The 16,152-nt window shown below is 43.0% G+C and overlaps 1 protein-coding gene across 1 annotated transcript in view; it reads right to left on the bottom strand.

Moving 5' to 3' along the window:
- Positions 1–16,152, bottom strand: part of Ern1 (endoplasmic reticulum (ER) to nucleus signalling 1) — a 90,177-nt gene that overhangs the window by 45,662 nt on the left and 28,363 nt on the right. The window contains exon 2 of the mRNA NM_023913.2: positions 15,627–15,747. Within this exon, the coding sequence (NP_076402.1) occupies positions 15,627–15,747 (121 nt within the window). The remainder of the gene's footprint in view (positions 1–15,626; positions 15,748–16,152) is intronic.

The raw sequence follows: 16,152 nt of genomic DNA on the forward strand, positions 1-16,152 counted from the left end.
TTAAGCAAATGGGAAAATTATATATATATATATATATATATATATATATATATCAATGTACATCAAGCATCTTTTTAAAATTTATTTTTATTTATGTTCATTAGTATTTTGCCTATATGTATATATGTGTGAGGGTGTCAGAAGCCCTAGAACTGGAGTTCCATGCCATGCCTGCCATGTGGGTGCTGAGTATTGAACCAGGATCCTCTAGAAAAACTCTTAACCACTAAGCCATCTCTCTAGCCCCTCACAGACCATCTTTATATGGATTAAATACAGATTCAATAATTATAAGACTTTGTTTTTGTTTTCTGGAGAGAGGGTTTCTCTGTGTAGAAACTGTCTGGCTGTCCTGGAACTCCCTCTGTAGACTAGGCTAACCTTGGACTCAGAGATCTGCCTACTTCCCTCTGCTTCCTGAGTGCCCACAGCAAGACTTTACTTCACTGCTGTCAAACAGAGAAGAATGATCCTCACAGAGGCAAACTCAGATCACAGGTCTATGGCTTTAGACCGTCTGGTGGTTCCCCAGCTCACTCTGGCCACTGTTCACACACACTCCCTCCCTGTCCCTGCCCACTAGCTCCTCCTCTTCTCTAGTCCAGCACGCTGCTTCTCAGTCCTCCTCCCCATCCTGCCAGGCCTACCTCTGCCCCAGAGCCCGTGCATTTCTCTTCCCCCTGCCTAGGTCTTGACCAGATGTCATACCTCAAAGGTCTTCCATGACTAGCTCTATCCCTCAGGAGTTCCTATATCCTCTGCTGAAATCTTCCCTGTGGCACCTGTCCCACCTTAAATTCTGGGTATTTTGTTATTGGTTTGTTTCTCTGATTCTATAGATACTATCTTCTGTTGTCTGCCACATTCTCTCTACCTAAAATAATCTCTGACACATAACAGATGTTCAGTGCATTTGTTGAAGTAATTAAAAGGCATTAATTTACTTCCTACTTCCTATTCAGTCCACATATCCATCAATGATCACTTCTAATTACTCAACATATCTGCTCCAACTGTGAACCCCGAATCTATCTAGTGATCCCCCTTCCTCAAAGCAGGCCTCTGAACACTGTTGAAAACACTGCAATCAGCTGGGCAGCTGTGGTTCACCCAGCATTCATGGGCAGAAGTAAGCAGTTCTCTGTGAGTTGGAGGCCAGCCTGGTCTACAGTGTGAGTTCTAAAACAGCCAGGGCTACACAGAGAAACCCTGTCTCAAAAAACCAAAAAAAGAAAAAAGAAAACACTATAATCATTTGGGGCAATATTATGTACATATATTACCACATACATTCTGCATATGATCTCTTTTCTTTCTTAAATGCATTAAATTTAAGTACATAGCTTAAATTATCTTGGAAAGATGTATAGCTCACGTCACTACCTTCGCAGTCATAGCATCTCCATTACCGCAAACACTTTTTTACACCCCTCTGAATCAATATTCCCAAATCTCCCCACCCCAAACAACCACTCATAAGATTCCTTTGTTTGTGTGGAGATTCTTTTTCATTGTACACTGTCTTTGAAATTCATAGCCGTGGTATTACTAAGATTAAAGAGTAGCATTCTGCCTTAAGTCACTATTTGCTTACCTGTTAATTTGTTGAGTGACATTGGATTATTGTAAAATAAAACTACTAGCTGGGCAGTGGTGGCGCACGCCTTTAATCCCAGCACTTGGGAGGCATAGGCAGGCGGATTTCTTTTCTTTTTTTTTTTTTTAAAGATTTATTTATTATTATATGTAAGTACACTGTAGCTATCTTCAGACACACCAGAAGAGGGAGTCAGATCTCATTAAGGATGGTTGTGAGCCACCATGTGGTTGCTGGGATTTGAACTCTGGACCTTTGGAAGAGCAGTCTGGTGCTCTTACCCACTGAGCCATCTCACCAGCCCGGCAGGTGGATTTTTGAGTTCAAGGCCAGCCTGGTCTACAGAGTGAGTTCCATGACAGCGGGGGCTACACAGAGAAACCCTGTCTGGAAAAAAACAAACAAAAACAAAAACAAACAAACAAACTACTAACATTTGAGTATGGGTCTCTTGAACTATTTTTTTCTTTCCCCTGAGAAACAACTTAAGAGTGGATTGACTGATTGTACTATCTATATTTGACAAGAAATTGCCAAACAGCTCTCCAAAGTATTGCACAGCTACCTATAGCATCCAACAGTAACCCATAAGGTTTTGAAATGCTGATTTCTAGGCTCATCCCCTAGAAAATTACTGTCTTGAGAGGCATCAATTCTCTAGCTACATATGCAATGTGCTGGCCCTATGGGAAAGAACTGTTCCAAGTTCCCTGTCTGCCTTCTCACCTATGCTTTCTCCGACCTTTCTCCCCTGTCAGAATCACACTGCCACAGTAATCTTTCCTGAGCAAGCCTCAGAGATACTCTGAAATCCTTCCCGCCAGGTCTCCACCACGCACTGACAATGTTTTCATTTGCAGCTACTCAGGCCCTCACACCTGCTCCTCACTCTAACCCACAGGGACTGCTGTCTCAGTACTACCCAGGCACAGAGACTGGTGTCTCAGACTACCCAGTTACATAACCTGAAACATTCCTGTCCTCAGTATTACTTTCTCTTACTAGTTCCATTCAATTAGATCTCAAGTTTTATAAATTTTGATTTACTAAATATTTTTTTGAATGTACCTCTTCCTTTTCATCTTATCACTTTAAAAATGAGAAAGCTGCCAGGCAGTGGTGGTGCACACATTTAATCCTAGCACTCAGGAAGCAGAAGCAGGCTGGTCTCTGAATTTGAGGACAGCCAGGTCCATAGAGTAAGTTCCAGGACAATCAGGGCTATATGGAGAAACCCTGTCTCAAAAAAAAAAGAGAGAATTAAAGGGGACGGGGGGGGGGGACGGGGGGGGGCAGGGGGGGGGACCGGGGACACGACAGACAGACAGGCATCATCTCTCACTGGACTACACTCCAGCTCCCCATCTCAGAGTCTCTCTGGCTCTCAGACCCACATTCACTGCTATCTAAGAGGGCTGGGCTTGACAAAAGTAATGCACAAATCTCCTCTTGCCCAAAATCCTCCAACGTCTCCTTTCCAGTACTGAATGCCTTCTACTGTGGCTTCCCCATCCTTGATGGTCACAGTACCTCCATGTCTCAGCAATTTCCCCAAAGGAATTTCAAACAGTCCCATTTCTTGATTAGATAGGTTTGAGAAACTTAGTATTTAGGATCCAATAACTGAGAAGTCATGGGGCAAAAAATACACATAAGTGAAATTTTTTCATTCTTAATCATAATTACTAACTACAGAATGTATGTACCTGTCAAGTACTATACAATTTTCAAACCTTAGAATAAACTGGTTGTGGCCACCCTCATTACCATTTAACATAGATGTTCACATGGTACTTGAATTTTGTCATAGTAACTGTCAAAAACTCCTCTTTCACAAAGATACAATACCATCGAAATGAATGTAGCATTACCTGAGATTAAAACCTATCATGTCCTTCAAGCATGATGTTTGACATCTGTCAATTGCAGGCCCACTTCTCTGTGCCTTCTTGTGTGAGTCACTCTTCCATAAACTCCTCTTGGCCTTGATGTTGCTCCTGCGCTCACCTCCATCTAAGTCAGCTCACCTCAGTCTCCATTCAAATAGCCCATTCTCCAGGAAATAAAAAACCCACTACCTATTGTGTGTACTTGGTCAATTGCATCATGGACCTACTATGTTTCTCAAGGAGTAAGTACTCTGCTTCATGTAGCTTCCTTGGTATCAGCTACTTAAGGATTGTACTGAATTTCAAATACTGTGGCCCAGGGTCTACCTATTTTGTTGGCTGGGAAATACACACTGCAAATAGAGAAAGCTCACATATATTTAGGGACTAACCAGAGAGTGTGCCTCTGAGTGGCTGCTGCCCAAGCCTTTGCCCTCTTAATACACAGTATACTGGCTGGTTTTGTGTGTCAACTTGACACAGGCTGGAGTTATCACAGAGAAAGGAGCTTCAGTTGGGGAAGTGCCTCCATGAGATCTAGCTGTGGGGCATTTTCTCAATTAGTGATCAAGGGGGAAGGGCCCCTTGTGGGTGGGACCATCTCTGGGCTGGTAGTCTTGGGTTCTATAAGAAAGCAAGCTGAGCAAGCCAGTAAAGAACATCCCTCCATGGCCTCTGCATCAGCTCCTGCTTCCTGCCCTGCTTGAGTTCCAGTCCTGATTTCCTTGGTGATGAACAGCAATGTGGAAGTGTAAGCTGAATAAACCCTTTCCTCCCCAACTTGCTTCTTGGTCATGATGTTTTGTCCAGAAATAGAAACCCTGACTAAGACACATGAGGAACAATGTAGTCTGCAGAATGAAAGGCAATCAGTAATTTAGAATACTGCAGGTAGAATGCAGCCAAACTTTCCCAACAAAAAGGATAAACCCATGTGAACACCTATGGAATACAAGTTAAAAGTAGCTGCCTAGGCAAAGTGCTGATTATTCATCCATGTTTTAAAAAATTACTTAAATTGGGCTGGAGAGATGGCTCAGTGGTTAAGAGTACTGACTGCTCTTCCAGAGGTCCTGAGTTCAATTCCCAACATCCACATGGTGGCTCACAACCATCTGTAATGGAATCCAATGCCCTCTTCTGGTGTATCTGAAGAGAGCAACAGTGTACTCATATAAATAAAATAAATAAATCTTTTTAAAAAATTACTTAAATTTATGGATAAGATGATGTGGCATTTGTTTTAAAATAAAAGGAGGAGAGGGGCAGATTGTCATGTGTTGACAGGCCATCACTGCAGCTGGGCACTGGCTACATAAGGCTCTCTTGATTACATGAAGCTCTTGATGTTGTTCCCTTTAATTCTGCATGTGCATATCTTTTCATTTAAGATATATATATATATTTTTTTTCTAAAATGAAAAGATAAAAAATAAAAACAAACAAAAAAGACTAAAAAAGAAACCATTTCAGGAAACCCTTTCCTACAAGCTGGAAGCAAAGACATTCTTACCCCCACATTCACCTGTGTGACACCTTTGGAGGTCTGATCCTCCAGTTCCCCAGGGCAACTGCATGCCAGAGACACCCTACCCCCACCTCAGACTTCCCTAGCAGAAGCTGGTCAGGCTGCGATGCTATAGGAGAAGATTGGGAGTTGGGGGTGGGGTGGGGACAACACAACTTGGCTAAAGAGAAAAGAGGCTTTAAAGAAGTCAGTCAAAAACGAAATCAACTGTTTCAAACTATAGTTGACGATGAACAGCTTTCTCTAGAGGTGGCTCTAGACAGACTTCTACGTATCAAGAAGTAAGAACCTTTGATTATAGACCCTGTGAGAACACACTGCTCACTTAACTGCTGCTCAAAGAGCCTTGAAAGATCATTCTCTTCTCTACTCCAGAAGAACAGCAATATTTCTGGAACTTCTCCAGGGTCTGCAGGCACACATGCAGGGCAAAGCGCAGGTTGTCCTGCCCTTCTATACCCCCATGTTCTAACTTCTTTCTATCAGGCTCCACAGAGACCCACTGGAACCAGCTCTTCTCTAACTAGACAACCTACACGCTATGGCATTTGATCAGACACCCTTCTAAGTGTCTCCAAGTGATCTGAAATGTTCTGAACCAGGCCTTTCAAAAGGCATTTAGGGACTATAGACACCAGAGATGAAGTCCCAAATGCTTTACAACACCCCCCCATACACATACACATACACACACACACACACACACACACACACACACACACACACACACACACCTTCATAGAGGAAGCAGGCAGGATCAGAGCATGGGGGTGATGGAAAAGATGAGCTGAAAACCACGCACCTGCCACAAGCCTGGTCAGTGCGGTGTGCTCCTGATGAGACAGAATAAAAGCTGGACTGCCAGCAGAGCCACCACAGACAAGAAAGTATAGAAAGCCTCAGAAGGGGAATATAAGCACCAAGACCAAACTAGAAGCTTCTAAGGTGAAGAGAAGTGTGATGCAGCCCTATGAGAGTGGGATGAGCAGTAGGTGGGCATCAGAGTACTAATGAGGAGGGAGGAGGAGAAGGAATCACAACATAGGGGCGGCTGCAACTGCTCAATGAAAACAGGCCTAAGCTAGTGTGAGATGAACGAGAGAGACAGACACCGGCTAGAGTCCTGACAAAAAGAGAAAAAGCTGACATGAGATTTTAGTTCTAGCAGAGAAGACAGCAATAAAACAAGAAGGGTATGGCCTGAATGCAATAAACAAGTGCTATTTCCTCAGAAATTAACTTAAATGTCCTAACACTGTTCTGATATAAAATATTGGATGAAATAGTTATTTATGTTCCTTCAACTCAAAACTAAATTTCAGCCGGGCGTGGTGGCGCACGCCTTTAATCCCAGCACTCGGGAGGCAGAGGCAGGCGAATTTCTGAGTTCGAGGCCAGCCTGGTCTACAAAGTGAGTTCCAGGACAGCCAGGGCTATACAGAGAAACTCTGTCTCGAAAAACAAAAAATAAAATAAAATGTAAAAAAAAAAAAAAAACAAAAAAAAACAAAAAAAAAACTAAATTTCATGCATCCAAGCAACCTAGTTAAGGAACTATTTCTCCCCAGAAATAATCTAAGCCTTATGCTCCTTAAAGTTGTCAGGTTTATATTGTAAAGTAGAAAGTCTTAAATGCCCCTCAAAATCTAGCTTTCATGGGGAAAGAACTTTAAAATAAATGTTTAATCAAAAGGTCTTCATGTTCTAAATCTTACCACAGCTTTTGTCTTCATGGAAACCTAGTGCATGTACAATCATGCAGAAATACCCAAGCAATCAGGAAAATGGCCCAAGTAGCTAAACTATTTTCTTTTTTTTTTAAAGATTTATTTATTATTATATCTAAGTACACTTTAGCTGTCTTCAGATGTTGCAGGTGAGGGCGTCAGGTCTCATTATAGATGGTTGTGAGCCACAGGACATTTGGAAGAGCAGTCAGTGCTCTTAACCGCTGAGCCATCTCTCCAGCCCCTAAACTCTATATTCTTCCTCATCTCACCTCAGCAACAGTAATTCAGGCCAGGTGTTACCATCAATCATGACAGGACTGAAAAGACTGCACACCCAGGTGCCTTCTGGGATGCCACACCTTAACAGATACAATAGGGGTGAGAGGGAGGTGACATCAAGCCACTGATACCCAAGGGCAAGAGTGAACAGGTTACAGTTACAGCCAAAAAGAAGCATTTTATTCATATGCTTCCAAAATCATAATTATGTTATACCAAAACAGATGGCTAAGAATACACTAGAGGCCAGATTTCTGCTACTACTAGTAGGGATTTGCTAGCAAGAAAAATGTCCAGTGTGAAGCACTACATTTTGAAGTGTGTCCCATCAGGAAGGGAAGTGAGTCAGGTACAAAACGAACAAGGCTGGCTGTACACAGGATGGTACTTATTGAAGCTAACGGGTAAGTGCATGGTATCCTACAGAGTACATTTATGTTGGAAAATGTTTAAAAACATTTCACATGGGGTTAGGGATTTAGTACAGTGGGAGGATACTTGCCTAACAAGCACAAGGTCCAGGATTTTGTCTCCAGTTCCCTTTTTATTTGTATTTTGAAATAGTATCTCACTAATTGTCCAGGCTGGTCTTGATCTCAGTTTATAGACCCTGTAGGCCTTGAGCTTTTGATTTTGCTGCCTCAGCCTCTTGAGCAGTTAGAATCATAGATATGTGTCATCAGGCCCAGCTCTCTGTCCTTGTCTGTCTGTCTCTGTCTCTCTCTCTCTCTCTCTGCACCTATGTGTGCACATGTGTCCACATGCGTGCTCTCACCCATGTGTGTACATGTGTAGGGGTCAGATGTTAACTTCAAGATGTCTTCGGCAGTAATTTCTCCAAGCCTTCTGAACTTGGATCTTATTAGTTAGGCAGGACAGGCTAACTGGTCAACAAGCCTCTGGAATCCATCTGTTTCTGTCCTCTTCCCTCCCCCAGTGCTGAAGTTATGGGTGCTTAATGCTAAGCTCAGCTTTTTCGTGGGCCTTGTATTTTAGTTTTTTAAAGTGTGCGTGGTATGATTGTGTGCGTGCACATGTGTGTGTGGTGTGTGGAGGCCAGAGAGTGAGACTGGATGTCTTTCTCAGTGCATCTTCACCTTATTTACTGAGTCTAGATCTCTTGATAAACCTGGTACTTGCAAGTTTAGCTAATCTAGCTACCCAGCTTGCCCTGTGTGTGCTGGTAATCTGAGCACTAGTCCTCACACTTGCATAGTCAGTGCCTTATCTACTCATCATCTCCCTGGGCCTGGATTTTACTATTTAATTAATTAATTAATTAATTTTACTTTTTAATGTGAAAGATTTTGCTTCGGAAATAAAAAGCTTTGCCAGACTGGGTGTTTGTGGCACACATCTTTAATCCCAGCACTTGGGAGGCAGAAGCAGGTGGGTCTCTATGAGTTCGAGGCCAGTCTGGTCTACAGAGTGAGTTCTGGGAACTACACAGAAAAACCCTGTCTCAAAAAATAAACAAACAAAAAGCTTTGTCATAATCCCCTCATGTCAGACTAATTTTAATCCTCACAGACATTGAGAAAAAACACCTTTCTTGTACTTGAGCAGTGAGGTAGAAAGGAAGAAGACACGCATCGTCCAAAACCTGGGAATTCCTTAAGAAATAGAACTACTAAGAAAATGCCATCGCCACATTTCATAATTTCCCCATCTAATGCTCTGTCACTCTTTCTGCAGATCTGACTGTTCCTCAGAACACACACTCAACCTAACAGGTACTACAAAAGGCAGAAAAAGCTGTGTGAAATTCAAGAAGCCAGAACTACCTGTCACCACAGTGGTACAAGTGTCAGGGACTGACGCATGCAAGGAGGCAAAGCAAGTCCCACACACTTCCAAGGACTCACAAAAGACACTTGGTCAGAAGGGTCCTGGGAACCAAATTGGCATTAAATGCCTCAGATATTAACTGAGCCCTTCAGTGGTCAAGAGGCCCCATCAAGAAAGAGAAATCTGGCAGAAGACAAAACCCCAGCACAAGCTGGAAGACCTTCATTCACTGCAATGAAGAGTTTCAGAGCCCACATGAGGAAGGGCCTTCACTTTGCCTGTAGACTAAGAAGGTGACCTGGCCATGGAGTCTTTGCCCAACACTATTTTAAGTCAAGGTCTAGACTTTATTTATTTACTTACTTACTTAGTGTCTCAGTGGCTTCGCCTGCATGTATGTCTATTTCACTTTCATGCCATCTCTCTAGCCCATAAGACCAAAGTGCTGAGACCTAGTAAGGAGTTCTGTGCCAGTCAAAGGAGTGAGGCTTGAGATGTGAGTGATCAGACTGATGGGTCTTACAGGTGTCCTATGAGCTCAGACATGACCACATGAGCCAGTCCTCTCAGACTAGCTGTGGTACAGGGTCCAAAATTGAAACGACCCCATTGAGGGTGCTCACACTCTCTTTTCTCTCTTTGTGCACAGGTGGCACACTCTCCGCATGGATATCGGTGGCAAGCACTGGAGGCAGCACAATGTCCCTTGAAGGGTGTGTGTGTGTGAATCTAATGGCAGTATGACAGGCAAATGGGAGGCTATTACAAGCAAGAGAACGTGGGGAATCCGGACAGTGGTCAGCAGACTGCCACATGAATCTAGGAGGTAGATGCCACAAGCCTGGCTGTGACCTGGAGACTGAGAGGAGTGACAGTCAGATTTGGAAGGTACTTCCTGAATCTGCACAACAGGACCTGATGGCCAGCTGAGCAGTAAGAGGATAGCAGAGAGCATTGTTGCACGACTCTCAGCATAGAAAAAGGTTCAGAAAGAAGCGCCCATCCAGAATAGGAAATTCATGTGGTTGTATAAGTCTGTCTTTAAATTTTTAGGAATAGCAACATGTGTTTAATTGAGAGCAACTGTACCTGCCAAAAAACTGTGGATATGGGGGGAAATATTTGTAGGTTTTTAGCTCCTAAAAAAAGTAAACAGGAAACAATGAAATGAGTCCCAGATATGTACTCCGAAGAACATCAGTTTGATGGTAAAAAACTTATGCTTGAATTCACAGGTTTCTTCCACCCATTCCACTGTCTCAAGCCCAAGCCAAGGTCCTCCCTGGTGTGAACATGCACAATACACTACTGCCTAGGATCCCAACTTCTTCCTAGTCCCATCAGCCCAGCCTCATTCTACATAGCACCTGCCCATCCTCAAATTGGAGGATGCTTTGGGCATAATGTTTTTGTGCACTGTGAAAAGTTTACCCTTGTATTAATCAAATGCTGAGTTCTCTGCCCTCTCCAGACAAGGCACTGTAATGCTTATAACAAGAATCTCCTACCTCAAGTTTGTGTAAACAATTCTTACCATTTATGTTCTGCCTTGTCAAGAAATGCTAATTACACAATGGCTGGGCAGAATAGAGAATAGGGTGAGAAGTCCACAAAGGGTGGGGGTGCTGAACCATGAGGAAGAGGGATCATTGAGAAGAGATGATCAGGGCTGGAGAGATGGCTCAGCAGTTAAGAGCACTGACTACTCTTCCAGAGGTCCTGAGTTCAATTCCCAGCAACCACATGGTGGCTCACAACTATCTCTAATGGGGTCTGATGCCCTCTACTGGTATGTCTGAAGACAGCTACAGTGCACTCATATAACGAAAATAAATAAATAAATCATTTTTTAAAAAGATAACTCATGGGGCTGGTGAGATGGCTCAGTGGGTAAGAGCACCCGACTGCTCTTCCAAAGGTCCAGAGTTCAAATCCCAGCAACCACATGGTGGCTCACAACCATCCGTAACGAGATCTGACGCCCTCTTCTGGTGTGTCTGAAGACAGCTACAGTGTACTTACATATAATAAATAAATAAATCTTAAAAAAAAAAAAAAAAGATAACTCATTTATAGATACCAGGTACACTAGTCTGCTTGAACATCAAAACATCACAGACTAAGGGACTCAAAGAACTGACAATTATTTTTCATAGTTCTGGATGCTGAATCCTGAGATCAGGATGCCAGCAGGCTTGGAATCTTATCCAGGAATCTCTTCATGGCTACAGACATCTTGTCATTGTGCCCTCACATGAAAGAAAGAACACAGACAAGTCTGTCCTGTTCTTACAAGGACACTAATGCAAGTGTAGAGTCTCACCCTTATGCTACTCATAAAGTCCCACAGTCACTTACCAGTACACTGGAGCTTAAGACCCAACCTGTGGAAACACATTCTGTCTGTAATACGTAGGCATGCTACTCCTACAGTTGGATTCTTCCATTTCTTTCAATGTCCTTCCATGGCAACCAGGCCTACACAAGCACTCTTTAGGGGGGGTGCAGACAGTTCACTATGGAGTGCTCAGAAATCTGTGAGTACATTTCCTGATGGCCACAGGGACTGGGGCCAGAGATGCCAGGTAGTTTCATTTGTTTGGTTTTGTTTGGATTGTTGTTGTTTGAGACAGGAGCTCTCTAAATAGCCCTGGCTGTCCTGGAACTCACTATGTAGACCAGGCTGGCCTTGAACTCAGAGATCTGCCTGCCTCTGCCTCCCAAGTGCTGAGATGTAACATGTGTCTGAAACGTCAGTAATGAGGAGTGAAAAGAATTTTCACAATTTTGAGGCCAATCTGAGCTATACAGCCCAGCCTGTAAAACTACACAGAAAGACCATATCTCAATTTTTAAAAATTATTTTCCTATTATTCAGTTTTAGATTATCAATTGCAAAACTATGTAAGTCACTATCTATAAATTTTGTTTCAGGAAAGCAAAAGAATACCTTTCTAATAAATCACATAAAGGCAGAATAGGGTCCCTTATATTCTGTTTGGTCCCCATTTCTCTCCAAGTTCAGTGTACCTCCACCTGCTGCTCTGCTCCTGCCACACACATCCATTCCAATGCTCTTCAGGTGAGGAAACACCTACCCTTACCTGGTATTTTGAGTTACTTTTCTCATTGCTATGACAAAATACCAAATAGGAGTAACTTAAGGGGGAAGGGATTTATTTGGCTCACAGGGTTGGTTTTGTTTTGTTTTTCTTTATGTGCCATGGGCACACCTGGTGCTGTGGAATCCAGAAAAGAATTGCTGGATACCTTGGAACTAGAATTACAGACCATTGTGACTACCGAGTCATCTCTCCAGCTCCAAGCTAAGGCATGACAGAAGCTTAGTCCATGTGAGTGCAAATGGGGGGCTGCTGCACTTCTCATGCTGACCAATGAGAAAGGAAGTTCCAGCTAGAACCCTCAGGGCTCATCCCCAGGGGCCTACTTCCAGCAGTCAGGCCTTACTCTTTTAAGTTTCTACAACCTCCCAAAAGAGTGCCACCAGCTGTGGACATAACCCTGTGGGAGATAATCTCAAATTCAAACAATAACACGCCATCATACATCTCACTGCAAAGGGTTCTTGTTTCCTTGAGGTCTTGCTCAAATGACATGTTCTCTGTAGGCCTGTTAAAAAGTGTGGTCCCTCAACCCTGCCCCTGCCCAGTGCTGACCCTTTTTCCTGATCCGGTTTCTCCATAGCTCTTTCCAGCACAGCACAGATTTCTCTCCTGTCTGTGTCCCTACTAGAACCAAAACTCTGAGCTCAGGCAAGGGAGGTTTTTTTCCTCCTCTTTTTTTCCCTTGATGTATCTCCAAGGTCTATAATAGTTCTTATGAACTATTAGATGAAGTCTATAACTTCATAATATAGTTATATATTAATAGTTTTAGATATGCCAACTTTGAAATATTTAGTTATAATCCTAAGAGTAAAATTATATTTCCAACTCACAATATCAATGTGTTACTATCATTATACAGAATTATAAATTGAGCTGGGCGTGGTGGCGCACACCTTTAATCCCAGCACTCGGGAGGCAGAGGCAGGCAGATCTCTGAGTTCAAGGCCAGCCTGGTCTACAAAGTGAGTTCCAGGACAGCCAGGGCTATACAGAGAAACCCTGTCTCAAAACAAACAAAGAAATGTAAATTGAAGTTACTGCTATCCAGGACTTAATTTTAAAGTGTAGTTCTGCTGAGTTTGGTGATATAGATCTATAATCCTGTCACTTGGAAAGTGGAGAGAGAAAATCAAGAGTTCTAGGTCATCCTTAGCTACACATGGAACTTAAGGCCAGCCTAGGCTCCAGGAAGCCCTGTCTCAAACAGAAACACAAAACCGAAACAACCCCTGCCCAGTTCCTATGACTTTAAGTGATTAGATGGTTAGGTAAGCATCACTACCCCATTCTTCAATGTCTTAATCAATCCTTCTGTCTGCTGGGCAGGGTGGTGGCTGACTCCTCTAATCTCAGCACTCAGGAAGCAGAGGCAGGTGGAGGTCTGACTCTGAGGTCAGCCTGGTCTACAGACTGAGTTCCAGCACAGCCAAGGTCACAGAGAAACCCTGTTCTCAAAAAACAACAACAATAACAACAGCAGCAACAACAAAAACAAAAAAAAAAAAACAACAAAATAATAATAAAAATAAATTGCTGTCTGAACGCCTTACTTAGTGCTAGGCCCTACCTATAGGCTCTCCGACTCTGTTCTCTTCCCACACAGATACTTACTGCTGGATTAATCTAAAAGGGGAACACTTGATACATCACTCACCTGTTCAAACATGCTAATAGCTCCCAGTTTCCTGTTTCATCAATCAGGCCCAACATACCCTGCGGCTCTCTCCACTCTCTACCTGCTGTGTATCCCACGCACCAGCCCTTTCCCTGACCCACAACCCTGTCTCAGGCCTCTACCCCAATAACCCCCTCCCCTCCCCTCCACCCCAGCCACGGACCACCTCTGAAATCATCACTCACTGGGTACAGGCTCACAGCACATTGCCAGAGCCTTCCTTAAGTTGTTACAGAACCTTGTTCTACACTGAAGCTCTGCCTTTGATCCCTATCAAACTATAGGTGCCTTAATGACAAGGTCTTTTTTTTTTTTTTTAAATGTCCCCATACAGTATCTTTCCCAGGCTAAGGTTCTATTAATACACATTAAATTGAATGAAAAACAATTTCATCTCTAAGCCACAAGGAAGGACAGACTGATTGGTGTATTTGAGTAAGTAACAGACAAGGCAAGCCCCAGTTGTGCTGGACACAACCAAGACTACTTGTAAAATAAAGACCTGTGTGCAGAGAGCAGGGGAAGAACAGAGCAGCCTGAGTGGCAAAGGTGTCTTGCCTTGAGACAGTAAATGGAAGAATAGGCCTCCAAAATATTTCTCCCTGTCCTTTGTGACTTGTTGGTTCTTAGTTTTGAAATTTAAAAAATTCTTCTTTCATTATAAAACACTTAAAGGTCAAACACCGACCATGAAGGAGAGACCGCACACACGCGTCCCCAGAGCCTACAACACAAAGCAGGCACTGAGAATGCTGATTTAGCCACTCCTCATAGTGCTGGCTTTTTGGGTGCCTTAAAGGTCTTGCTGCTCCATGCAGGTTCCAAACAGGTGGGGCAGGATGCCCAAAGAACTTGAGCTGGCCTTTACTATGGATAGGAAGCAGGTTTACTGCAGTAATGACGTGTGACCTTCTGACATATGACAATATTTTTCCATCTGGAAGACTGCTTAACAAAGGGAAATTAATGCTGTGCTCGAAAATAATAAACCATGAAGACGTGATAAAAGAGAACACACCAGTCAAGTCTAAATTAAGACCAAGTAAGAATTTTTAAGGGGGGGGGTGGTGGTGAGATGGTTCAGCAGGTAAGAACACTGACTGCTCTTCAGAAGGTCCTGAGTTCAAGTCCCAGCAACCACATGGTAGCTCACAACCACCCGTAATGAGATACGATGAGATCTGACACCCTTTTCTGGAGCGTCTGAAGACAGCTACAGTGTACCTATATATAATAATAAATAAATCTTTGGGCCAGAGCGAGCATGGTTGACTGGAGCGAGCAGAAGTCCTAAAAATTCAATTCCCAACAACCACATGAAGGCTCACAACTATCTGTACAGCTACAGTGTACTCACATACATAAAAATAAATAAATCTTAAAAAAAATTACTAATGGACAGGATAACAGAGAAGATACTAAAATCCCTGAATTTGATATATACATAGCTTTGTATGGGATGATCACTTTGGAAATTAAGTACAATCAGTTGCAAGCTGCAGAGCTCCCCACCGCCAGAAGGGAAGGATAGCACGTAAGGGAAGGATGGACACGTAAGAGTTAAGTGAGAAGCAAGCCTCATTTCAATAACTCAGTTAACATGATTATGTTGGATGTCAAACCTTACAGGCCCTGTAAAAAGCAAGTGAGTAATGTAAATGGCTGAGAAGAGATCTTCTTGCAATTATGATTACAAGACTCTAATCATTAGAACTTAACAAATCTTATGCAGCAGGTCTTCAGAAAGCCCAAGCAGCCAGAGCTATTAATAGAAAAACCTAGAGCTATTCAAACTCAAGACAGAAGCAATGAAGTATAAGAGATAAGATAGTTTCTGTTGCATTTGGTGGAGTCATAACAGTTCAAGCTTTAAACTCACCCTCTTTGGAGTGCAAGTCCGTTTCCTCTTTTTACCTCATTCTCCATTATTATTTTATTAAACAACATAGAACCATTTTCCACTGGAATATGTTTACTTGAGTTCTGTGTCACTCAAGAACGATCCGAATTACCTTCTTTTAAAGTCCACTTGATGGAGCCCGTCCTCTTGCTAACAGCATGCAAGCTTCCATCCAGGGTCGAGACAAACAACAAGGTCTCAGGCAGTGTAACTGTGCTGGTTCTTCCAAAACTCTGCAACGAGATAGAACGCCTTCATGTCAATCCACTCCTTCACCCTGGGCATGGATAGTCAAACTGCTGCCCTCAAAAGTCGTCCTTCACATTACCATCCACCTTCCAGAGGAAGAAACCGAGGTTGGAGGGCCTAAGTTCTCATCCAAGAGCACATCTTCTGACAAGAGCGGAGTCAACTTTATTCTAAGTGTTGGTCTTTCCTACAGACCGACAGGTCTATATGCTAACATGACAAAAAAATCTAAAACAGCCATGGGCAGCTGCCCCTGAGATGGAGGGGTCAGGATGGTCAGCTCTCTGGCTTCCTTCTCTTGGGTCTCTTTTACTCTATAAAACCTTACTATGTTATAAGAATCCATAGCAGGGCTGGTGAGATGGCTCAGTGGGTAAGAGCACCCGACT

The sequence above is a fragment of the Mus musculus genome, chromosome 11, assembly GCF_000001635.26.
Source record: "Mus musculus strain C57BL/6J chromosome 11, GRCm38.p6 C57BL/6J".
Classification (NCBI taxonomy): Eukaryota; Metazoa; Chordata; class Mammalia; order Rodentia; family Muridae; genus Mus; species Mus musculus.